This window comes from Colius striatus, chromosome 3 (genome assembly GCF_028858725.1).
Source record: "Colius striatus isolate bColStr4 chromosome 3, bColStr4.1.hap1, whole genome shotgun sequence".
In the NCBI taxonomy this organism is placed as follows: Eukaryota; Metazoa; Chordata; class Aves; order Coliiformes; family Coliidae; genus Colius; species Colius striatus.
The window spans coordinates 72,152,921-72,180,386 of record NC_084761.1 but is presented as its reverse complement, the minus strand read 5'-3'; the positions used below and the strand labels follow the sequence as shown (position 1 = coordinate 72,180,386).

Here is a 27,466-nt window from a genome sequence, read left to right as displayed (position 1 = left end):
CTTTGGTGGGCAACTGGCATACAGCTAGGGTCAATCCACCACAGGCATGAAGATAAGAAATAAAACATGAAAATCAAGTGGAAGTCAAGTTAAAATGCAACCCAAGAAATGAAAATATTAGCCAAGTAAAGATTCCTTTACAAGAGCAACTAAGGAAATCACTCAATTATCCTGAGCCAACAGAGCACTGCTATGCTAGTCCAGATGGGGCTCCACAGGATATACTGAGCTCACATTTTTTACATTTCCACTCTAAACTGAGAAGGGATCTGATTTTCTGGAGACATTTCAGTGACGTTTTTAGGAGAAATTTAAAATGTTGTAGCTTGAGAATGTAAAATGGGAGCCTGGAAACTACCACAAAATACTGTATATTACAGCATGCAGCATCAGCCTTATTGCATTCCATAAAGATTGCCTTGCTATAAACACAACTAATTGCTGCTTTACATAAATGATGCCTCACCCTTCCTTTGAAATGGCCTATCATTCTGATTTGGTCCAACCAACTCTGCACTTCACAACCACCACCAAATCTGAAGTTCTAAGTAGTTTGCTTTCCTCCAAGAGGAAAGCATTCTCCTCCAAGAGGAAATCTTCTTGGTATTGATCCTGTCAGAAGAATTCAGACTCTGAACCTTAACTGACAGAAACACTGTGGAGGAGAGTTTAAAAAATCCTGGGTAGGACATCTTAATTGGATAAAGCTCTGTGGCTGGCTGGGATATGCTAATGCTAAGAATATACAGCACTGATCTTCTATTTGAGTTTTAACAGCCGAGACTGACAACAGTGCAAGCTAAGTTTTAGCCTTCATGGGAGTCCAAACATTGATCACCAAGACCTTGATTCAGGGACACTAAAAAGTACAATGTGCCGGAGGTAGATAGGTGACTACACTAACAAAGTCAAGGAACTGACCAAACATTGGGAAAAGTGGATTCTACTCTTTTTCAGAAGAGATTGATAATCACTCCTTTCTGTTCAAATGAGTACTTCATTAGTCCATATATCTGAAAAAAAAAACCCCAAAACAACAAACCCAACACTGCACCCACCCTCACTCCCCAAAAAATCCCATCTCAATAGAAGAGATTTAGAAAGCTCCCATCCTACACATACTCATTCTTTACTGGAGAGGCAGGGGCCATAGGATAGGACAGGAGGTTCAAATTCTGTCAAATTCTGTCATACAGTATGAAGTATGAAAAAACTTCTTGAAATATTTACTATATTAAAAAGCATAGAGATTTTGCTTTCAGTTTAGACATCACATGCTGTTTTGAATGGTTTTTATCTTTACAAAAACTGAAGTCAGGACAGATACATTTGATACAAATTCTTCCTATGTAAGAAGTCCCTATGTAAGATGCCCTTTGGTTAGTCCCAGAAAGGAGAGTCCATTTTATTTGGCGTGAAGATAGGATAACTAAAACAACTTTCTTGTAGGCATGTGTCAAATGTGGCAATTAATCCTGTATCCTTCCCTTGACAAATGGATTCACATGCAATTGACCATGAATAACACAATGAAAGATGCTGCTGGCATACTTCAGGATAAATCTATATAATTTATTGTTAAATGTTGTGGCAGAATTGTGGAGTAAGTTTGATGGTTGGCTTTTACCATAGAATGTATGGAACGAAAAAAACCCACAACAAATCTATCACTAAAAATCAATTCACAGATCATTTCCTTTTCCCTTTGAGCTCAACTTTGATGGATACTGCTGTTTACTACCGCACTAAAATGATGCACAAATATGAGTCAATCTAAACTCTTCAATATTTAACAAGGTTTGCACACTATAAACAGCTGCTCACATAATGTGGAAATTCTGAAACTTTCTCTAAGCCTACACAAGCCTTGACTTGAGCCAAAAAAAAAAATACTGGATTGTTTTGTATGTATTACTGAATTTTGACAAGCAAGCCAATTTTGCACTTCAATGAAGACAAGATTGCAAATCTAGCATGAAGTGAAGTATCATGCAGCAGCCTAGATGAGATTCAAGAGAAGGGGATCATCAGCACAGCAGTATTCAATACTGAACTGACAAACTTAGTCATCTTGTTACAGAACAAAGAGAGATGGTAACAACCAGAATGCATATTCCCTATGATAAGGCCAACCCAGAATCTGTAAAACAAACAAGAGCATTGTTTGAAAGTCACACATCAAGTCCTGAGGAGAATGCAATAATGACAAAAATTATTACCAGGACATTAGGCAACTTTATTCTGAGGCCTGTATTTAAGAAACTAAGCACTGAGGACACTGCAAGGTGTGAGAAATTATTCTGTTGGTACAGCACTGTGCAGTTAGTTCCTTCATACAACCCGAGAGCATAGAATAGAATCATAGATTCACTTTGGTTGGAAAAGACCTTTCAAATCATTGAGTCCAACCACTAACCTCATACTGCCAAGCCAACCACTAAACCATATCCCTCAGCACCTCATCCACATGTGTTTTAAATATCTCCAGGGATGGCAATTCCACCACCTCCCTGGTCAGCCTGTTCCAATGTTTGACATCTTCCTATAGCTTGTTAGTGCTCTGCATAGTAGCTTTAACTCAGTCCCTGCAACTGCTTCATATTTTTTATGATGGATACATCCTGTTCACAGAGCTCATTACTGCAACTGAATAAGTTTTCTAGATACTTAGGAGATCTTTGACACAGGATATCGCTAAAGTGGTATCTCTCTCTGGGACAGAGACAGTACAATACTTAAAGCTACAGCTTCTACTTTCTCAGAGATAAACTCATAGCAGAATTTACAAGCCACAACACCACCATATGGTACCAGTCCTATCAGGAGAGAGATGATGCTTTGATATCCAGCAAGCAGCTGTCAAAACTGGAGAGAAATGCCCTGGGTCAGATCACAGCAGAAATAATATGCCTTTGCAGAAACAGTCCTCCAACTGTAACCTACACTGTCAGCTCTCCACTCTTTCTTGAAGCTAATGTCTAAGTCATGCTTACAGAAAATAATACAAAGGACATTCACAAAACAATTCTGTCATCTTCTGTAATAACCCAGCAAACTGGATGGGAATATAAGTTTTGTGGTAGAAAATCTCTTCTCAAATCTGCCCCGTCACAGGCATATCAAGTCAAGCTTCCTACATCTCAAGTGCTTCCCCACTAGACTACTGGATATTCTAGGACAAGTGGCTTTCATGTCTTGTTACAGACTTGCTTTCTGCACATTTCAATCTCACCGCCCTGGTGCAGTGCATTTGCAGACAAGCCAGCTCCAGAACCAATTCCCTTCCTTCTCCCTGGTCCTATATAAATTATTTAACATAGCAATAGGAGCTTTAAAAAACATCCTGCGGACTACCTAGCAGTCTGGTTACTAATACAGTTGTCCAGGACAGAAGAGGCAGGACTCAAGCCTCATCAGACTCTCACATGGAGTTTGTGGGAGGCTGTATCTAACAGACACACTGGTCATCTAGGTGAATAGGTATTTTTCCACTAAAACGCATTGCAAACACTTTGGAATCAGCACATCAGTTATGTGTATTCCTACCCAGGGAACTGCAACAATTAAGCATCTGAGATGCCTAATCACCATTCTGTGATACCTAATTTCTCTAGGTAAAAAAACAAAACAAAACAACAAACCAAAATAAAAAAAACAACAAAGGAAAAACTGAAATAATGAAACAATCAAAACAGTTTTTAAATTACACAGAAGAATTGTAACTGTTTATTAAAACAAACACATAACAAAGCAGTTTTACTATAATGAAATGAAAAGTGAACAGTAAGTAAACATCTTTACGACTCACTATTAAATTTGCAAGACTCAGATTAGACCCTTCCACGACAGCACTATTAAATCTGCAATGCGATGTGAGTAAATTAATATATAGGAAGGTCAGTGATGTGCTATATGAAAACACAGGTTTTATAAATTGGGAGATCTTAACTAATTCAAATACAAACTCATGCAAAATTTGAAGGCTTAAAACAACTAAAACTCTGGCATTACTTACTGTTTAGCTGCAACATAAAAATTGTTTGTGTGGTAATTTAGTAATATTTTCCTATTAAACGCTACCAGAGTGTTTTTTATCCTTACCATTCCTTCCAAAGAAAACAATCTGTTCTTCTGGGAGGACATTATATAGCCTGCCAAATTCACACCATTTGACATTTACCAGGGAAGTAGCATGTTGTCATCAGTGTAAATAATGCTGCTTGTCCCAAATCCCACTGAGTAACCATATTGCTGTGCTGCTAGCAAATGCACAACTTGGAGGATAAATCTACCATCCTTTACTATTATGTTGTAGAGCCAGTCAATCAAAATTTTACTGGAATAATACTAGAGATTTTGTTTTGCCTTATACAGCCCTGAAATATGACCAAGTAAAAGCTCCACTTGCCACAAAATACAACAAATTCTAGTCGAGGGCCTTAGCAGCGCACAGAGGAATGCAGATTATTTGGAGAAGAAAAAGTGAGGGGAGGTAAACTGTAAGAGCCAGTCCACCATCCCCATTGCTCATTTTTTAATCTGAGTCATGGGAGGGGAGGAGAGGATAAGTAGAATCAGAATCGTTTCAGCTGGAAGAGACCTTTAAGATCATCGAGTCCAGGCTTTGTCCCAGCCCTATCAACCACTAGACTATTCCTAAGTGCAACATCCAACCATCTCCAGGAATGGTGACTCCACCACCTCCCTGGGCAGCTCGTTCCAATGCCTGACAACCCTTTCAGTCAAGAAATTCCTTCGCATATCCAGACTGAACGTCCCCTGGCACAACTTGAGGCCATTTCCTCTTGTTCTATTGCTTGTTACTAGGGAGAACAGATCAGTCCCCGCCACCTCACTACAGCTTCCTTTCAGGTAATTTTAGAGAGCGATAAGGTCTTTCCTGAGCCTTCTTTTCTCCAGGCTAAACAGCCCCAGATCCCTCAGCTGTTGCTCAGAAGAGATGTGCTCCAAATCCTTTGCTTGCTTGGTAGCCCACCTCTGGATCCCCTCCAGCACCTCAATGTCCTTCTTGTAGAGAGGGGCCCTAAACTGGACACAGTATTCGAGGTGTGGCCTCACCAAAGCCAAGTACAGTGGTGTGATCACCTCCCTCCTCCTGCTGACAACATTGTTCCTGATACAGGATACCAGGATGCCCTTGGTCTTCTTGGCCATCTGAACACATTACTGGCTCATGTTCAGTCGGCTGTCAGTCAGCACTACCTATCTTAATGCCTGAAATTTACATTAGCATGAAAATAACATTTATTATTGAACAGGAACGTGTATTGTTTATTCTAAAGACAAAACCATAAGGAATATATGGTTTTTTGAGCATGGTGTCTTTTTGTTACAGTAGATTAGCACAATGAAAGATACTTAATTGTATCTTTAGAATTAAATTCAATGAGGTTTAGTATTTTCTAGAATAACCACTTGGAAGATTGACATTACTGAGCTGTGCTTTGGTTTCCAAAATAAAAGCCTCTTCCTTAAAACCATTTAAATTAAGTATTCTGGTAACTACAGCAAACACTGTCAGATATTTGAGCATCAGATGAATAACAGCCAAGCATATACCTCATATTCCCTTGCCTACTATTGTAGTAGTTCATTACAATACTGACAGAAAATTTAAGAGTGAGCAATTACCACATTTCAAAGTAAGGGTTGGAGGAGACAGCTCTCCAGCAGAATTTCTGTATTTAGTTATAAAACAGGTGTTGGAATTAAACTCCTGCTTTTTTTGTGCATATTTAATAATTTTAAGAAGCAAACAAAAAAAACAAACAAAAAAATTTCACTATCAATAAGAAAAAAACTCTCTCTCCCACTTTGATAAAACAAACAAAGATGCTGGAATTACACACTCAGCCTTTTTTTACCTTCAACTGAAATCTGGAATTCAATGGAGTTTACATCAGGTTTAAATTCCCAATCCTAATACTACGTTGTGTACTTCCACTAATTACTCTACTCACTTTGCAGTCTACAAATATTTCCACTTCCTGCGTAAATTTATTCCGTAACTCAACAATTGCTGGGTAGGACAAAGTCCTGCAAATCAAGTAATAAAATAAACAAAGGAAAACAATAACAAACAAAAAACTCCAACCAAATAAAACCAAAGAAGCAATTGAAAAAACATGGGTGAAAACCCCTACAAAACATTGTACCTTACTGTCACAGATAACAAAATATTTTAAGAATCATTTTGGATCTATTCTATTTTAAGGTATCCAAACATTCAAAGTTCCCACTAAGTCACTGCAGCTTCACTCTGGGTAGCCACTCTCTTCTATCTTTCAAATAGAATTCAGTATGAAATGTGATCTCATCCTACTTAAATATGATGCTAGCATAATATGACTGTAAATTATCAACAGTAAAAATGTTGAGTAATGAAACTAGAATGACAGAAAATTGTTGACATGTCAAAGAAAAATTCAAATAACACAGCAATCACCCTTTGTATCTTCCTATCCTTATATTTGCATTCACTCTATGCATTTCTTGAGCCTGAAGTCCTTCATTAGGATCTGAGTTTTAGGTGCCTTAAAAGAAAACCCAAGCCACAATTGCCTAAGCAGCGGAGAAGTAATGAGGAAGCAAAAAAAAAAAATCATTCTATTTAAAAACTGAAACACTTTCCAACTGCAGAACTATGAAAGTCACACAGAGGTCATAGGCTATGCATCCACATAAGGAGTTCAGTAAACAGACCATCACCATCTAAGCATCATCACTAAAATCTAGCTGCTCTTCAGATAACTTCATCCACATATGAGGGAAGTGGGTTTAGCTCCACTTCTCCATTTGATGGGACAGGGAAAGCTATTATTACACTAGTTCAAGGAAGAAGCAATGAAATTAAGTGGTACTACTATAAAACTGATACATTTTATGCACCTCTCTTCATTACAGAATATGTCTACATATTCAAAAAGAAGTTTTGATTCAACGGATAAATTTTTACTTTCACATACTGAAGTGGGACACAACCAGCAACGGTTTATATCTTCCTGCAATTGGCTCAGCTAGCACGTGTGCTGGGCAGACACATTATGTATCAGCCCATGCCACAGGATGCTGGAGTCATCGAGCATAGGGAGGGGGAGATGTAGGCGTCCAGAAATCTTTGGTTGTAACGCGAGAGGTGGAGGGTGCAGAAGAGGTGGACACGGGGGGGGGGGGGGTGGGGGGGGAGAGTGAAAGGAGGTGCTTGTGTTAGCAGATAAAAGCACATGGTGTAAACAATTAGTTGGAATAAAGCATCATCTATACTGTGTATGTAGTGATCTTGTCCTCTCAGTGGGGGTGGGCTGAGTGATCTGTACAGGCGGCCTGGTGATGTTGCCAGTAGTGGCAACACATACAGTCTAGGTCACACACAGTCTAGACACAAGAGCATATCTGCTGGCGTTTCTGCTGTTGTTTCAGCATTAATCACCTTCAGGGATTAAGAACAAAAAGATGGCACATACACACACTAAAAAAGAAGTACCCAGCCTATGGCCTCTGGATTGTACCCAGACCATTAGAGCAATTTATCCAGCCCAATCCTTGCTCTGGAAGTCATGAGACAAGAGCACAGAGATTAACTGCTGCACACAAACTGCTCTAGATGTCTGTTCACCAAAAACTGCCAAAGGATTTCCCACTTTCCTCTCACAACTCCATCATATAACTTGGGCCATGTCTGTCATATAACTAAAAAGCAAGAGCTTCACCCACAGAAAAATCACATGAAAGCATATATGCAGGTTGACCCCCATTACAGTGTTTCTTGTAAATCTGCCAGGTACATGCCGGTCACATATCACCCCAGCACAGATGCTCTTATTAAGGAGAGGAGTCTGCACTTACATTGGCATTACCTGCAAGGCCTCACCGTTGAGCTCCTCCACTAGACACTACAGGGCTTACTCAAGACAACATGACACCTAATTGTCTTCAGAAAAGAGGAAAAAAGTTTGAGACTTACAATCTACTTGTGATTGAGTCTGAAGAAATATTGCATTCAAAAGCTTCATTTGAGTCTGACCCGTTTTTTTCAAGTTTCACACTCTTAACAAACAACTGAGGTTGAAGCCCATGTCAACAGTGCTTAGGAGTCTATTCTTTGAAGACTATTTTTCAATAGCATTCTTCATCTCCAAAATTGGGTAGGTCTTTAAAAATAAACTTCATAGGAATACAGTGAAAAGGAAATAGTGCAGAAGCATAAAAATAGACCCAGGAGTCCAATAATAAACTATAAATCATTCATTTCCATCACACACTGACTTGCAACAACATTTCTGCTTTTGCTAAAGAAAGGAGTTCAGAACATTTAGGGACAGGATCATTCCTTTTAACCTGAAAGCATTTTAACTTGCTCCCAACACAAAGGAAACACAGGACACCATACTGTAAGTCATCTGTCTTGGCTTAGAACTGCACTCCTCCTTACAGAAACACATTTTGTATCAAAAAGTTATAGGCAATGAGAGGAAAGAGATGAAATAGGTTGGGGAGGGGGAGGAGAGTAAAAAGAGGCTGAATGATACCATGGCTAAAACCAAATCAAGTGATGGAGAAGCATATGCTGCATCTGGAGGCACCACGGGGCTCACTCCTGCCACCCCCAGCCCGGTAAATTTGCATAATACTAAGATTTTTTTGGTTGGAATTAACAGAGTTTAGATTACTTAGCTAGCTGCCAAAATTCATTTAATGCTTGTCGTATTCAATATATTGATCAGTCACACCCATTGTGTGGCTCCAAAATGATAAATATAGTTACACAAGAGAATAACTTAGAAAAGCATATAGTCCACATTTGCTACAGTAAAGATGTACTGGTTGTGGTGAAGAAATACATAATATGAATGAACATATCCCAAATTATTTGATCCTGACAGCAGTTGCCTTTGATCCAAGGAAAATGGAAAAATGATTTTGACTGAAAAGAAAAAAACAACCCACCCCCAAGAATTCTAATTAACATGAAAAATCCCCTTTAATTCAATGGTCAGAAACTGGCAAAACACATACAATTAAAAAAAATACTTACAATTACATGCAATTTATGTGTATTTTACCAAACTTAACTATCAATATGCCTAATGGCTAGTACTATCAGATAGCATGATGCTCATGTTCTATAGGGAATTTAGTTTCACAGTTGAACCTGCTCCCTCCTAAAATCCCTCTTGGACAATCCCACTGTATTACTGGACCAAAAAAAAAAAAATTATAAAACCCATAAATGCACTTACCTTCCATCTGGGTTAAAGTTAAGCCTCTATCATTGCTACCCGAGAAAACTTGGTTTTCCTTTGTTTTAATAAAATCTGATACATAAACCTGGGATGAAATTGCTCTTATGTAATTAAGTTTCCTATGGACCAAAGTAAAACCTGACTATCAACAAAAGCAGTATTGATTAACACTCCTCAGGAGTGCCCAAAGTACTCTACTAAATTGCATGCTGTACAATCACAAAGCTTAGCATAAACTAATGGCAGTAATATCTCAATGCACAAGACAAACTACAAGCTACTATAAACATACTTTTTCTTGTTCCAATGTCTTACTAACAGCCAACAGAGTGATGAATAATAAAGTCTTCAAGTAGCACATCTATCCTTTTAAGCAAAAATGGGAGTTAACAACACAGCCAGAAGACTGAAAACAGTAGCTATCTATGGTAGAAGAGCAAAGAAGAGGAATTAAAATGGAAGTGGGTGGACAGCAGTTGAGCAGCAATAGCAAATGGAAGGGGTGGGATGGCAAAAAAAAAAAGAGTAGATGAATAAAGAAGGAGACAAATGAGATGTGAAAAGAGATAGAAGACAAAATTACCAAGAGTTTGTCTAAAACAGCAGTTCTTAAATCATGGCTCAGCCAAAGGAAAATCACAGTCAGCCACACATGAAAAGCAAATTACAGTGCTGCTGTCTTCTGAGTGGTGTTGCCAGGAGTCAGCCATATCTGGGAATTGCTGGACAACCGCATGCCCAGGGCAAGTGCTGGAAATGACTTTGTTAGCTAGATGTTTCTTGAATAGGAGTGATGAAGCAAAGAGTAAGCATATGGGAATGGGAAATGGGAGGAAAGGAGAATCACCGGTGAGCTCAACTGGAAAAAAGAACCAACCTTTATTAACTTGTCTGCAAACTAAAATAGCTACCACACAAGCACTATAAAATCTGGAAAGCATTTTGCTAAGCAGAGCCCCAAAACATTTTTAGGACTTGAGGTGACCTCCTGTGCAAAGATATGCAAATTCCATAAAATTCAAATCTATGATGGACACAGAGGTTTCAGCCATTCATTCTTCAAAAATACACAAAACTGTAACTGATAAAGTAGGAAAACTCTAGACAGGCAATACATGCAACGAAAGAGCTGTGATGTCTAGAGAAGTGCTCCGAGGTACAGCTGCAATGCTTTAGCTTATTTTAATTCATTATAGACATTAGCCACACAAAACAACACGTTGCCCTTATAATCTGTAATATCTTGGTGTGTATAATCAGTCCAATCAGAACCAATGTGCAAAGGGAAAGTTTCTTAAAGATACCCTTCCTAACACACCTATACATAGAAGTGACTGCAGGTATAGATGGACACACCCTCCTTGCTTTCTCCAAGTTAATCCAACAATGCCAGTAAGAATTAAGTCCTGTTTTACAGGTTTTTATTATTGAAAATGGTACAGCATTAGCCTTCCCTTAGGCTGACTTGCACTGCATCATTAGCTCAGAGGGAACCTAAGAGGAAGTGAAAGGCCTGTTTTTATCAAGAAACACTACCAAAAAGACAGAAAATGTCAGTGTAAGCTGAAAACATACCATGAGTGTCTGTTCTGTACTTCTTTCTCTTTGTACTGGAGCAACTGGAAATTCAAGAAGTGATTTTACTGTCTTCCGTTTGGCTTTTTCCATTTGAATATTAGTAAAATAATTGACAGCAGCAAACTCAATAAGAGCAGAGAACACAAAGGCAAAGCAGACCGCTATGAACCAATCCATGGCAGTAGCATAGGATACTTTTGGCAGCGAATGTCTTGCACTGATGCTCAACGTCGTCATTGTCAACACTGTGGTTATTCCTTCAAAGAAATAAAGCAAAACCACAGCTGAATCCAAGTGAAACAAAGTGAGAATAGAAAAGTAACTTCAAACAAAGAATTTTCAATCACTTAAGGAATCTTTCTCTGCTGCTTGTGAATAGTGCAGTAGATTTGAGACAACCATCACGTATGTATGAGTAGCTATGCATGCAAAAAAGTCTACCGTTTTTTAAAAGAGGCATGGAAAACCATGACTTCAGCAGATCATGTACCAGTCACATGAAGAAAAAGTGGAAGCCTTCATTTCATATTTTTGCTATGTTAAGTTTAGTAAAATTTCTCACAAGTTATTTTCTAAGCATTTTAACATAATTTCAGTTTTTAAAACAGGGAGTAGTCCTCAAGACTGCAATAAAAAAAAATATTGTTCTTGTAATGGGTTCAGAATGCCATTCTTCTGAGTCCATTACTCTGATCTCATTTGTAATCCACACACCATTGTCACAGCAATTTTTTTGGGTGCTAAGGAAAACTAGATTATTATGTTAACAACTCTGTTAATTAAGACACCATCACCTTATCTTTTAAAACTTTCTGCTACTAGTCACTCAATGACATTTATTTAGAATTTCATTTTTTGAAAGAACAGCTTTTTAAATAAATTGTATAAGCATGAACACCAAACTCAAAACATTACCAATTCACAGCAATACTGCAAATGCAAACACATGGTGCATAAAAAAAAAGGTGTTAGGTCTTTTTTGCTTTTCTCATTCAAAATATCATTTGTTATGCAAATGTAAAATACTATGTATACAGTGATCCCTGCATAAGTGCTACCTTGAGAACCTCAGGGAAGACTGACTATAACTAGAGATGTTCTTACTTTGATGAAAAGAACACTCTACACGTTTTAAGATGAAATGCATATGGTTAGAAGAATTCAAAATAATTAAGAGCATGTTTTCCAACAGGATCCTCACATCCCTCATTCCCTAAATAGTGGTATTCCATCTCAGTATCTGGGTGAAAAACTTTCACCTAGATACTGCCATACAGGGAAATGGACACAATGAAACCAGTCCTTCCTACTGAAGAAGAAGAAAGAAAGAAGTAATAGCGAGTTCATGAAAGCACAAAGAATATCTCAGAGAAAACTCATCAGGATAAAAACACAGATGGAAGCTCACAAAGTCTTCTTCTGTGGGAAGGTGTTGAAAAACACACTATTGAAAATGTTTGTCTGAGAAAAAAAAAAAAAAAGTTATGTTTTTTTTCCTGGAAGAGACCCATCCCTGATTAGCCCTACCTTTCCCAATTCTACCTTTGTTCACTTCAAGCAAATAGCTTGTCTGAATTGTCTTTCTAAAGACATTTGTATAATAGATGTAAGAATAGGATGAAGTGACTTGAATGACAAACCATTCTCCAAAAACAGAGAGAGTGGTGGCCATGACACTGTTATAGTTTACTGTCAGTCTCCTATTACACTGTTCTCTTGGGAGACTTCCAGTTGCCACTACAGCTGCCCTTGGGTATGTGCCACAGGGATTTACACAGTAGGGAATTAAGTTTTGGTAAAAACTATTACATATACACATAAAGGGTAATTATCTAGAGCTAAAGACTTGCAAGCTTCTGATTAGAAATTCACAATATATAAAAACAAATGTCAAAAAACATGTTTTAAAATTACTTCTTTATTTCCTCTAAGAATCAACAGTCTCCCACAATCACCAGATTCAACTCTGAAGCTCTGACTGCAGAAATCACGACCTGATGCATTTTAGTTTCGTGTACATATTTCCTCTGTTACCTTTGTCAAGTTATTCCTAATCATGTCCAATGAAAAGATCTTTTGGTTAGCCTCTTCTGACAGTTTCTCTAGATGGCTGATACCATAGCAGGTATTCAGGCTTCATTCCTGTCTCATAGAATCATCATGGTTGGAAAAGACCTGTAAGATCATCAAGTCCGGGCACTAACCTCACACTGCCATCACGAACTAAATCATGTCCCTCAGCACCTCATCTATGTGTCTTTTGAATATCCCCAGGGATGGTGACTCCACCACCTCCCTGGGCAGCTCATTCTAATGTTCAATAACCCTCTCAGCGAAAAAGCTCCTCCTAATGCCCAATCTAAACCTCTCCTAGCACAACTCGAGGCCATTTCCTCTTGTCCTATCATTCTTTACTGGAGAGAAGAGATTGGCCCCCACCTCGTTACAACTTCCTTTCAGGTAGTTGTAGAGAGTGATTATATCTCCTCTGAGCCTCCTCGTCTCTAAGCTAAACACCCCCAGCTCACTTAGCCACTTAGACTTGTTTTCCAGACCCTTCACCAGCTTCATTGCCTGTCTCTTGCCTGCAACATCTCTATCTTCCTTTAAGAAAATCTTTAAAAAATTGGTAGATTATTTTTAGCCATACTTTAAGCCATTTACTTTGAAAGGCATTTTAGAGATTTATCTGTAACTTAGGGGATGTCCAAACATTGTTATTATTTGTTTTCAGTTTCACAGATGTATATAATGACAAATATTGCATATATTTTTCTATAATTTTTACACTTTAAGTTATCACATTCTGTCTGTAAATACAGATTCTACCTTTCCAGTTCATGTCAAAAAAGCACCATTATTCAATATCATTGCAGAGGCATCTGAAGTGATACACTAGTTTGCCTAAAGTAATGCTTGAGTTGAGTGCTAGTGGGGTTCGTATTAGGTTTACAAATTGTTTCACCAACAACTAATCATTAACCTTAAACAGTATTCTGACTTCACTTAGATGTCTGAATGGGCTGTCACGTAGAAACATTAATTCCTATCACTCTTGCCAGCATCTATCTATAGAAAGGCTTTTTGTAGAACATTCTCTTCCTGATTAGTTCATCTTTAGACTACAGTACATTATAAAGTCAAGACACTGCTCTATAAAGACTGCTTTTAAAAATGTTTGATCCTACTTCTTTGTTAGGAATCATATTTCCATTTAATTTCTTGCGCTTTGTGTTCCATAGAAGCTTTTTTGGTTTTTATTTTCAGACTTCACTGTATCATCACACTCAAGCTGTATTTTGATGAAGGCAATTTTAATATCTTGCGATCATTTTGCTTTTCGAATTAATTTTCATAATGGCAATGGCAGAAAGGAGAGAAGAGCACTAAACATAAAATTACAGTAACAGGATCTAAGCCTTACTCATAGTAAGATTCCACTGATGACACAGATATCGCATGACATCTGTACATCTCGCACACTCCCAATCAATTTATTTTAAAAGTATTTTAGAAAGTGTGAGTTGAAGTAATTACACTACTTTCCATTGGAGGATAAAACTGCTCTGGATGTAGACCAAGGACTTGACTGTATTACTCTGGGCCAGGTCTTCCCAGTTTGCTCCCCCAAGCTGGTAAAATTCTCAGAGATGTAAACCCACTTGCCACAAGCAACCATGTCATCCTATAGGTTATTATATTCCAAGTTTCCTTTCAGATTCCAAGGATTCACATAACAAAATTCTTAACATATGGATAATAAAAATTCCTCTGAATTTACATTATTGCTTTGTTTCTGCAGTAGTATAGAGGCATCATACACCAATGCACTAAAAAGGTCTATTCTCATGAAAGTCATTACAAGATGAAGTATGAGAAACAGTAAAAAATAAATAATTACCAAACACAGTTCTAGCAGGAACAGATTCCTTATTTATCCAAAATGAAACTTGAGAAAGGATCACGGTCATAATGCATGGGATATAGGTCTGAATCATAAAATAACCCATTTTCCGTCTGAGGTGGAAGTAAACTGTCATAACAATATATTCACCTAAAAAAAAAAAAGAGAGAAGAAAAATATTTTTCTTACTCTGCATAAATTCTATGCCACAGAATAATTAGGATTATTTAAGAATATATTATTTACACCACTTAGCATGCATAGAAAGGTATATTCCTTAGAGACAAGAATGAATGAAAGTTTTAAACAGAATTTCTGCAAGCAGTAGGTCCTTACAGAGACATTCAGAACCTGATATCAAAAACACTATTAATTGTACAGATAACGCTGGATTACATTTTACAACTAAACATGACTTTAAAGTTATTTTGGCAGGTGTTGAAGAAAAGAGTCCCAAGACACAAGTTATATTCCTACCAATAGTATTCATAACATTGTGGTACCTACCTGCCAAATAAAACAATAAGAACAATGATATGCATTAAATGTAGTGGAAGCATTTTAGCTTTTTACTGGGTTTTATGTCAGCACTACTATGATAATGAAACAAATGCAAAAAATCCTTGACAAGAATTAAAAATCCTGTAAATTTATCTAAAATGTTGTCATTCATATTAAACAACAACAACAACAAAACAGCAGTTTTATTATAATCTGAATAAACTCTCTAAATAGAGCACTACAGAATGAGCATTTTGGGGACAGTAAGGAGATTCTGTTGTTAACTCACAATGATCAGTATGCTGAGAAGTAAATTTCTAGTGTATTGTAAATGCTATTTCATCTTTGAGAAAAATATCCATAAAGCAATACATCCAATATACTTGCTTTATCTGTTTCATTTTGACCATCTTGCAACACCCAACTTGCTGATGCTTAGAAAATTATTCCAAATTTTAAAAATATTTTGGGAATATGCTTGTTTATCACCACACTGCTCATCAGTGATACTTCACTCATTTCAGATGCCCAGAGCTGCTATTTGCCTTATTTCTTAAAGCACAAATCAGCAGAAGTATCTATTGTGCCTAATACGTTTGTGCCTACCCTTATCTGACTAGAGGGTTTTCATGGCTTTAATAACCCATTCTGTATGCTGTACTTCTATCCCTAGCTGTTTGCACCACCAAACAAAGGAAGTCTTTTGCACATAATGTGGATACATTGCTGAGAAATTACTTCCTCACCCAGGCATCCTCTTGACTCTTCAAACTGCATTTTAAGCAGTGATTAAATGCTCATTTTGTCCCTTGGAGTAATGATCTCATTCTAGCTTTCTGAAAGACTGTCGCAATCCACTGTAATGAATCTGCAAATGTAAATCTGAAGGACAGAAACCTAATTCAGATTCACGCTCTCAGTCCTTAATATATACTCAGTGCCATTCAGTACAACACCTTGCAGGAAGGAAAGAAAAAAGCCTGAGGCAATGTTAAAAGGTTAGTTTTACCTCAAGATTATTTTTATTGATTAGATTCTTACCTGTAATAGATTTAATGGTTTCAGTGGATACCGTATGCCCAAGCAGGTCATACTGAACTAAACTGGAAGACTCCTCAGGAACTTCCACTGACTTCTCAGGTCCTTTTGTCCATGTATAAATCATTTCACTCTTTGGATAAGCATCTACAACATAGCATCAGTTTGCATAAATAGGTGAGTTCTTCTCACACCTTACTACAAATCCAATCCAAATCTACTGAAACTGAACAGCAAGACTGACACCAACAACTTTAGAAGATAGCCTGCATGTTAAGTTACTCCCCTAAAACCACCCTCAGAGAAGAATAATGAGCAGCTAAGGTCACATGTCAAGTGTCACACAGAAATTCACTTCACATTTGAATGTGAAGTCTAGACATGAGCTATTTCTGAATCAGCCCTTGTTGGGCGTGTAAAATTTATCTTTACATTACTTTAGAAATTTCCATCTAAAAGTTTATCAGTTAAATATACTAATACTTTTGAAAAGCATGTATAAAGAGGATACATTTTGGAGACTGGGTGCACATTTCTTTACAGAACAGAATGATTACACTGAAAACTACAATATTTTAAACTAGTGTTTAAAATATTTGCCAGAAATCAGAGGTCAGTAAAAAAAATCAAAATAGCTCAAAAATAAGCACACCCAAAGAAATATTTTACATTTAATACAAAAGAGAGAACTGAAGGCTAGCATTCAATCCCTACACAGCCCAAACTCCTGTTAAAATTAATTCCATCTTGCACTTGAAATAGCTACATCTTATTTCAAGTTTCACTGAGGAAAATATCAGCTTTGTGTCAAGTACAATTTCTGTTGGCTGATGATTCTGCCTGAAGAAATATACCTGTGGAGAAGGCTCCACTATTGAAGCCCCCCTATCATACCACAGATACCAAAGCCAAATGCAGGAGTATCTGGTCTCCAGTTGCACCGTAACAGGGATGGAAAATCTTATCAGAGCAACGCCCTTAATATTCCCCTCTTGGTTGACTACTCAGTTGTGTAGTAAGGAAAGACTATGAGGAGCTTCCAGCTATCTGTAACTTCAGAGCTCTGGGGTCAATGAAAACACATTAATGTCCTACATTAATGACTACGCCAGAGTGTAAAGCAGAGAAGTCAGTGACCAAGGAGCTTTAGAAGTGCGACAAGACAGTTAATGAAGTGCGACAACCATCCCCCTGCAGACTCTGCTGCTTATTTAAATCAGGGAATCTTAACTTCTTTCCTCACTTGTCCCAAAATGTTCCTTCTAGCAAAAGTTCGGAGATCTATGTCTGACTTCAAACGGGGACAGTCTTCTGTACCAGTCTAAAAATTATTTATCTAGTCTAAACTTGACATGAAGATTCATGTTATAGGCAAGGAGATAGACAAATGCAACTAAAGATCAAACCTCTGCACATAAACTACACATCTAAGCATACCAGTGTACCTCCAGAAACTGTAGAGAAAGTCAAATTATCTGCTTCCCTTGATGCCTTTTACATGGCCGTTGTAAATCAAGATGGATTCCACTCTCTCTGTCTCCTCCAGAGAATCTTTCACTTCACTGAGAATTCAAATCCTCCCCAAGAACCTAGAAAAACTAAGTATTTCAAGCAAGTGTGTAGCCAGAATAGTGGGGTTTAACATAGTAGCGGAATCTCTGCCTGCTTTTCAATTCCATGCCCGAGTTTCATTTTTGAGGCTCTAAATAAAATTCCCAAGGAACTTAACAGGAGTTTTGTCTGCATAAGGATTGTCTATCAAGGCTAAAATTAAGAAAGATTAGTAATTGCTCAAAATCTACTTCTACTATTTAAATTCTGTAGTTACAAGAAATTTCATAATTGCAACTTACAACTCCCAAATTTGAGAGGACAAGCATGACCATCCATGGGAAAATCCACTAATCTCATGGGACACTCTGCACTTATTGTAAGCCTATAATGGAACAAATTAAATAGTCTCTGGTTGCCATTTTGTTTAGGCAGTATAACTTTTGCATACAGTAATTGTAAGAAACCAAACAAACACGTTAGATACCTCATGGTGTACAGGATGGTGCCATTTCTCATTATTCTGAAGAGTTTATTTGGGGCTGTCATATTATGTGCAACAGACTTTTTCCCATTCCTGAAAAAAGTGTCAGGAGTCCACACCTTCGAAACCATCAAGTTGTTAAGTCTTAAAATTTCAATAGGGCCATCATATTTTAATCTTTTATCTACCCATGTCTGACGGAAGAAGACATCCATTGTATATTCCTGTATTAAATTGCAGAAAAACAAAGATCACGTATGCATGTGTTTCCTGTAAAAACAGAAATTGCTTAGAATCAAAGAAATCAGTAGTAAAGAAAACGCTAAGTCCACTATACAAACATGTTTCCACCAATTAAAATGTTGTATGCCTCTTAATAGCTTAATTTCCCACATTAGTCATATCAATAAATTGCTACACGTTTAATCATTAAGAAATAATTAACCTAATTAGGTTGCAGGAAGCAAGCAACTGAATTTGTAGTCAAGCATATAACTGGAAACAGAATGATCTCTGACAGTAAGTGTCAACAGATTTTTAAAGAAAAGACATCTGTGGATTTTTGCTGCTGACTAAATTAAAAACACTAGGACCAACAATTACTTCCACTTTAAAGTTAGGAAAGAAAATGAAATTACATCTCATGGAAAGTAAGCTTTTAACTGAGGAAAACTAAATATTTCCTTCACCATTCCCATAAAACATGAATAATAAACTATATATAGACTTGTATATATACACATTTCTTTTAAATTATGTAATTATTCCTTTCACTTCCTCAGAAAAACCACTCAGGCGCTCCAAAGGAAACAGGCAAACAACAGCTACGGAAGGGGAGACACAGGCATATCATGAGAAATCATGTGCGAATGAGTGGATAGAGGAATGCATTTCTCATCTCTGTAAGCTAAAGCATTTCACAACAAAAATGCATCATGTGGCACTGAAAAAGGTAACATGGAAAGTCTTAAGTCCTTTCTGCTTTCCAGCTGTGATTTTGTTGATAAACCAAATGTCGTTTTCTGACTTTATTTCAAAATCTTATGCACAATGCTACCATTGAAGCTACATGTATTGGCATGTCTGTTCACACTGGCAAGGAGACATGTCTACTAGTGTAATGCAGCTGAGAATTATATCTGTCTTCTGTTGCATGGCTGCATCTTGCACTGTGGTTTATGATTAATCTAGGAAAAGTTTCTTAGTTTCTAGTGTCATTTTCTGCTGGTGACTTCACAATTCATAAGTACTGTTTCTGTTAATGGCTTCTATGTGACAATTTCATAATATAAAATTTCAGCTATTTTCATTACACTGAGTACCAAACTGTATTATGAATGCAGTCACATTCAGATTACATTGGGTCACTAAAATGGATTCTAAAAAATAATTCCTGGATCCCTGAATAGTCTCCCAGCTAAGCCCTAATGAAGAAAGGGGAAACATCTGCTGTAGACTCTCCTTTTGCCAGTTCCTTACCTGCCTTCAGTCCATGTTGTCACTCCTGCCTTTTACAATATAACTAGTATTTCCCATGGGTCACCATGTCAAATGCTTCAATGGAATCTGAGAGATGCCATGCAGCCTTCATTTTAGATTTGAGGCATACACTGTTAGATTTCCTGGGGACCAGACTCTTGTACCCCTTGTCACACTGAACATCATCATACTGTACATGACAATAATTGAAGAGGTAAGATGCACTTCAGTATGAGACTTCTGTAACAAATGCCATCCTAGGAAAAAATATCTTGCTGTCACATACCCTTCCACATGATAGAACCAAACTGGGAGCACGACAGCACTTGTACGGGAAGAAAGTTACTGCTCTGAAATTGTCTTTCCCTTAAAGAAGTTCAGTTCAGCACATATAGCTGTGTTACTCCCATGGGATTTCTTGGCTATTTGATACAAAGAGAAACTATTGTATGATTTGAAGGTATGTCACTGGATTATAGACATTGATGAGAGTTTTGCTGGATTTGACCTCAAATGCAGATGCCATTCAGGCACAAATAACAGTACGTGCAAATGTAACACTTTTATTCTGTCACTGTTTCATAGATGTCACTTTGACGTTCAATTTCTATAGATACTTATGAAAACTCTTATCAGTCAAACATTTGCTGAAAGTGATGCTAAAGGGGACACACGGATCAGCAAAGGGCATTCATCTGAAATGAAAGCATCAACAGGCATTTGCGAAATTGTCATTATTATTCACCTGAGAATAACACAAGATTCAAAAAGGAAAAGCAATTTGAAAGATATTACACATTTTCCCGACAGTAGACTGACTTAAGACGCTCCCTGAAAGGCCTGATTCTGCCTCTACACCATGAAAGCCTTTTTTAAATCCTGTGAAGTGAATTCCTTAAGCCAGCCAAACACCAGTGAAAGTGTGACCAGAATCAGGCCTGATGTATCTAATTATAACCTGTAAATTAAGCTGTTACTAATCTTGCCTACTTTGCATGATTGACAGAACAATACAGACGAAGCATCCACTCCTTACTGCAGTTAATGGTTTCTCAGAACCAGGAAATGGCATTTTAATCCCCGAAATACATACCATTTCTACATCAGAAACAGGTCCAAAACTGGTGACATATATATCTGTTTTGACTTCAGTAACAGGACCTAATGTATGAAAAGGAAGTGAGCAAGAAAATTTGAATTTTGCAGGTCAACAATTCCCATAAATGATCCTGGAGTGTGAACAGTTATCGCTTTGAGGGTTCTGCGGAGGAGCAAGAGCAAAATGCAAACACAGGTCATTTCAGTTAATAACAATAACAGTGCTCTAATAACAAGCACTGCTCAATTACCTTTACCACATATGTAAATCAAAAGCAACATTCCCATGCAAATCCCCATTCAGAAAACCAATGTTGACTCAACAGATAAGAAAGCAGATGCAAAAAAAATTAAAAGGATCACTGAAAACACCATGTTAATTAACAAGCACTGAATTCAGGAAATCCACATTCCCCAAGGCACTTGTTAATAACATTCAGTCCTACTGGTAATAACTGGGCTACAGAAATTAACATGCCATGCACTGGGCAGTTTGGTACTGCAGGATCAAGAACTGCATCCATACCCTGAGATGTACTTAAGTGCTTTAGTGATAACTATCAAAATAAAAGCTGGATATCTAAGCATTTTTGAGGGTGGGTCTGAACCTAGGTCCACATGCCTGTCTAGAAAGAACTAGTGATACACTCAGGACACTTAATAAAACAGTGCATCGAGCAGTGGTCTTGCACCATCACAGCAAGGTGTGGCATCCCAAGCAGAGAAAGAAATTTCAGTCTAACATACTTTTTCCTTCACTATGGAACAAAAAAACTGGACTCTTCAGGTGGCCATTCATTCTGTAGTATACTCTACAGTTCCCCTTAAACCAAAGAACATATGAACTAACTAACTTCACTTGGATTTAGGTCTCTTCCTTATGAAAAAGGCTAGAAAGCTACTAATCATTACCAGCTATCTTGACTTTGTGATCAAAGTATTAGCTAACAGTTTAATGCAGGTAATTAACTCATCCTATTTAAAAAAAAAATAAAAATCTACTGATGGTCTTACCAAACAGTATCTGTTTGAACAAAATGTATTACCTACAAACTCACAACCAGTCTGTAAACTCAATTTCTAATGAGGATAAGTGACTCAAGTCTGTTAATTCAGGCTTCATCATAGTACTTACAATCTAAAGATGAAAAGAAGAAAGACTTAAGATTGTTATCAGCAGAAAAATATGTCCCTCTTGGAAAGACAAAGAAAAAAATGTAAATCACTGCTCACAGATCTCACTGAAAGGACAAAAGGACAAAAAGAAAGAAGCGACTAGAAAACAGGGAACCTATACTTCTTCCACCTAGAACAAGTGTCAAACTGTGAACAAAAAGTAAAAGAAAACCATGCAAAATTATTTTATTTCTCTTTATTTTATTCAGAGTTCGTGAGTTATGTAGAGAATGACAATAAAAATTTTTCAGCTAAATGTCAGAAAAAGAAGACTTTGCTAGAAGTTAGTTTCTAGAGGGACATTTTTGGAGATAAAATCTAAAGAAAATTTACCCTACAAAAGTTGGTAGCTCAGCAGTCCCTGGAAAGTTGGATAATTTGGCACATCTGTCTTAAAGGTTTTAAGAAAAAACTCATGAGGTCCAGATAACACAATTTCATACCATGTTGTTTGTCTTGCCAGGGGTTGCTCTCTAAATACATGAAATGGAAATCGCTCCCCATTCTGTAAATAACAAAATGTTCACTAGGTCAGGGAAATCCCTGAGTGGTTAGACCATCCAGTTATCCAAGGACCTTTTCTGAATATAATTATTTTCCGAGAGCAGAAATACTCCAAGAGATTGGAAAAAGTCATATAAAATCTGTCAAGACACTAGAAGTTAAAACATTTGTCTGTAGCATTACAAAATAGGAGTGAAAAGTCCAGTCATACTTGTATATAGAAATAAAAGAGATCTAATCATATCTGACTTCCCATAATCATGTGACTATAATTGATTTAAGGTTGGTTTAAGTATATAAATATTTCTTTCTCCTGAACTTGAAATGTTTCTGAAACCAAAGTTCTATAGACCATTTTCTCACATCTCTCTAATAAGAAAACTGAAGGATTAACCTCTCTTACTGAATAGCAAAAGAATAACGAATTAATGCACTCAGTTCCTGAATCCTTTCAGTAACTGCTTTATTTGTTTGTTCTAAAAAACTAAATACTAATAGTCCTCAGAAAAAAAAAAAAACTTGCAAACTTTTACCTTCTTTCCTCTGGCGATATCTTCTTTTCTTTAGCTCTCAGAACACTGTAATTTTATAATCATATTGAACGAAGGAACAGATTTTTCCTGCAGGCAAGAGCTGCTTCTCCTCAGGCATTGATTCTTTTTTTGTTTGTTTGTTTTATTAAATGATTACAGCTTCATGGGCAATAAGTTCAGAGGCTTTTTGCAGTTTTATTTTTTGGAGTTTCTCAGAAACAAGGGGAGAGCTAAGATCAAGAAGCTAATCTCCAAATCAACAAGCCTATGACTTAATGTTATTAGAAATCCTATAGCAGCATCATAGGAGTAAAACTGTGCTTGAGTTCACTCTTTAGTAACTGCTGTTCTGCTTTCAAAACCTTTATTTATTAGTTGGACTCATGAGATAAGAAGGAAGCAGGAACTTTCAGACAATAAAAAAGTCACAAAATAAGGTTTGATTGCTTGCCCAACATGATGTCTGTACAGTGACAAAAGTTAACATCACATTTTAGGCTACTGTAAAATGGCAGATGAACGAGGATCTAGAAATATTTTAGGCGTCATAAGAGTAATCTAGCTATTACTGATGTGCAAATCCTTGCCTTGCATCCAATGTCTTGGTCAAACAGTAAAACGTTTGGTAGAAGTAAAGACGGCAGCAAGAGGCAGTGAAGCCAATTATCTCCCTAATGCTTTTTCTCCAATTGCAGACCTGTCATGCTCTACGTCTTCCACCTACATTGTCAGTTCACAACTGTTATGGCCAAATCTTGGATTTTCTAGCACATCCCAGTACTTAATGTCAACCCCAGAGTATCTATGGCAACACTAAAACCCATCTCTTATTCTTTTTGTTCCAGAAGAAAACATAACTTCAGTTGGTAACAGGGGTAAAAACAGTGAGTCATGCTTTTTTTTTTTTTAAAAAAAAACCCCACTATTATTAATCATGGGAATTCCTGTCAATGAGGAGGTTATCTGTGGTCACCTAACCTACTTTTACTGGTGATTTAAGCAGCCCTCCAAAGTGAACATGTTGCACCACTTAAGCAACTTCATCTTTTCAAGCAGAAGATCCTATTAGAATCCTTAACACTCTACTATTGGCAATAAAATGCAGCAAGTTGTAAGAAGGCCAATTAACTTTAAATGTGACCATTTGGTCTTATCCCTCAATGGATGTTCAGAAAGCACCTATCCACCATAAATCTTCAGGAATGCTGAAGAACTATTTATAACATACTGGTGTGTATTTTTATGTCAATGAAATAGGAGGAGAGTCCTACACACTGCAGTGGGAACAGTTAAGTCTGAATCACTGCTTACAAGATAATATACTTTAAAGAAGCTCAGGCAGGATTAAAAGCAACCCTTGCAAAAAGCTAGAATAGTTCAATGTTAAGAGATGTTACATATGGGCTGAAAAAGCGATGCCAGGCCCTAACCCTGTGAATAGGAATATAAGACAGTTCTCCCATGCATTTTATGCCAACATATAGGTTGAACTACAGCACAGCTCCCAGTGAAAGACTTTGGGCTCCATTATCCCTGTGTCTCCATAGGCAACTGTCACTGCAGAGATCTCCACTGTATGTAAACAGTGAAATCCTGCACAGGCTTTCTGTATATTGCAGATTTTGTCATCAGTAGTCAGGCAACCAACTGGGAACATTAGTAAACAAGTCGTACAAAGGTTTCAATGTACACAGTATAATTTAAATATTAAGCGCAGTTATTGCTGCTATTGTGAGATCAGTTCCAGGATACACCAACTACATGAAATGTTACATCAATTCCCACAGTTACTTCTAAAAAAGAAAAAATGTAGCCGCTACAGTTGTGGGTTTTTTTAAATATAACTATGTGTGAAAGTTTTGGTGCTTTCTCTTTCCAAATTCTTGCTGTCTCAATAGTGTTGATATCTTTTAAGTGGGGGGGGAAATAAAGGAAAAAAGATATCATATGAAGCATGTTCTCTTGTTTCATTATATCAGAAAGAACAGCTGAGGACACCTGCTATATTTAAGATTTCTGTTAGGAAACCAGAACAACCACATAAGGCATTTTTTTAAAAAATATTGTGGAATTTAAATATGTGGGCTACACTCTCTACCAGAAAGACAATACATCCCACAATAACCTTTGTCTCTATGTATGTTTATCTATCAGCATGTCTGAACACTGAAAAGAGAAAAACATGCCTCCAGAAATGAGGAGATTACTATTTCTTTGCCGGTTCATCAGCAGACAATGTCTGACCACACAGCCAACAAGGTTGACACTGGTGCCAGTTTTCATGATGTGGACACCTGTCTACTAAGAATCAGACTAAGAATATCAGCTACTTTTATACAGGTCACTGATCAACAAACAGATGGTGATGACTTCAAGCTTTACTAACCTGGGCCAAATTCCAACCAGTCAACTACAGGTATCTAACACGATATCCTATTAAACCTTTGAGTCATATACTCTCACCAGCTCAGGAAGAGTGGACAACTGTCTGAAAAAAAACAAGTCAGCGTCACTTTACAGTGCTCACTTCAAGCCCACTCTCAATCTAAAAGATATACTAAAATAGTATTACACCTGTTATGCTGAGCAACAGAACCCTGAAGGTCTGCATGAGTTCTTAAGAACTCATAAGAGCAGATAATCATGCAGATATTTTTATTTTCTCTAAAACCAGAAAATTGTCTTTGCTCTGCAGATTTATTCTATGTTTATTTTCTGACTACACTCTCTTCTCCTGCACTGACAGGAAATGAAACTCTTCAGAAATGCTGTTCATCCTTTGAACGTCACGCAGTCTAGAAGTGGAAGAAAAGCCCTCTGCTACCTGTCTTAGGGAAGACATTGGCCAACATATTTAATTCCACTGAGTACTCAGCTGCACTTTCACAGGTATGAAAAAGATCATGAAAAAAGAAGAAAAGAAAAATTAAAATTAATTAAAATGGTCCCGTCCCTTCTACTCACAAGTGAGTGTACATGGCAACTTCCAAACAGAAAGCATAGAACTATCACCATTTCACTAGATGATAGTGAGACTTGCAGCTCATGCCAGACTCTACATCACACAAATAAACAGAACCCAAGAGGACAGAGAGCTCCAGCTTTCACTGACTGATGGGCAACCACACCACAAAAAGCCAGTAATATGCTGCGGGCAATACCTTCAGCTTGTTTAGAGCTAATGTCAGCTAAGTTTCACAGTCAATCTAAGAGCCTCAGGCAGTAGGCAAGTCACACACCACCTCCTTTCTTTGGTCTGGCCATACAATTGGCCATTAAAACAAAAATGCCAGAGATGCCAGTGTTCTCTAAAAGACACTAAGATTAGCAGATGCATGACAGCACAGGGTCAGGCAGTCCTCATAAGCTCCAGTCCCTCTATTCCTTCCTATTTCCCTAAGGGTGATGAGTTAACTGTAACATGAAAGATTCAAAAACACTGTTATACTTTATAAAATTACAATCCAATCCAGGTTTGAATCAGGTATCACAGGCTCTACTTAAGAATTGTTCAAGTAAAGTCTGAAACCATGCAAGTGTTTAAAAGGTCAAATTGGACTTTTACTTCATGCAAATAATGTTCCTTTTAAAAAGTCTCCAGATTTCTACTGTCACCTGGAAACTAAGCACCTGTATAAAGGTAACACGGGCTTTTTTTCAGAGAAAATATAGCATTTGTAATTTTCTATAGTTTTCCTTTGTGTCATAAACAAAATTTTTAAAAGTAGATGAAGACTGGAGTTAGGGTATAACTAAAAATGACTTTGCTTCAAAGTTTTACAGCTGAATCAAAATAGCACTGTGGTAACACTCTTAAAGTTTTCCAGCGGATAATGTTTTCAAATTATCACACTACAAGTGGCTTCTATAAACACCCTGTTCTTACAGAGTGGTTTTGACCAGGATAGCCACATGATTTAAAAATTGCATTCTGAAATTCAAGATAATGACATAATGGAGCACACAGTGTAGGGAATTGAACTGACTTAATTTCCACCATTCTATTTTCAAACATCATACAGCATTATTTCATTCATTAGTCCCTAAATACCTTCACTCTACTGAAATTCAAACCTCTTATGCATTTCAAGACTTCTTGAAATCACCTGTTTTTTTTATTCTTTCCTATACAAAACTGACCATTCTGCTTTGTTTCATTAAATTTATAGGTGAAATCTTTGCTTCTCTCTTGCTTCTTTAGATTCTCTTCCCCACTTAAAGGGTTTTTAATAATCTTTATCATAAATACTTCTGGGTTTGTTTATTACACTTCCAAACCTCACAGTGCTTGGTAAGTGATAGCAAGCTTTTAGGTTTTTAAAATTAATATAATAAATTGAGTCTGTAAGGCAAGGTG

At 37.2% G+C, this 27,466-nt stretch overlaps 1 protein-coding gene across 2 annotated transcripts in view; it reads right to left on the bottom strand.

Annotated features, from left to right (window-relative positions):
* Positions 1 to 27,466, bottom strand: part of GABRA4 (gamma-aminobutyric acid type A receptor subunit alpha4) — a 36,550-nt gene that overhangs the window by 6,117 nt on the left and 2,967 nt on the right. For both annotated transcript variants that reach the window (XM_061992472.1, XM_061992471.1), the window contains exons 3-8: positions 20,892 to 20,959; positions 18,323 to 18,543; positions 18,138 to 18,220; positions 16,288 to 16,431; positions 14,743 to 14,895; positions 10,839 to 11,098 (exon numbers count right to left, since the gene is read on the bottom strand). In XM_061992472.1, the coding sequence (XP_061848456.1) occupies positions 10,839 to 11,098; positions 14,743 to 14,895; positions 16,288 to 16,431; positions 18,138 to 18,220; positions 18,323 to 18,543; positions 20,892 to 20,959 (929 nt within the window). The remainder of the gene's footprint in view (positions 1 to 10,838; positions 11,099 to 14,742; positions 14,896 to 16,287; positions 16,432 to 18,137; positions 18,221 to 18,322; positions 18,544 to 20,891; positions 20,960 to 27,466) is intronic.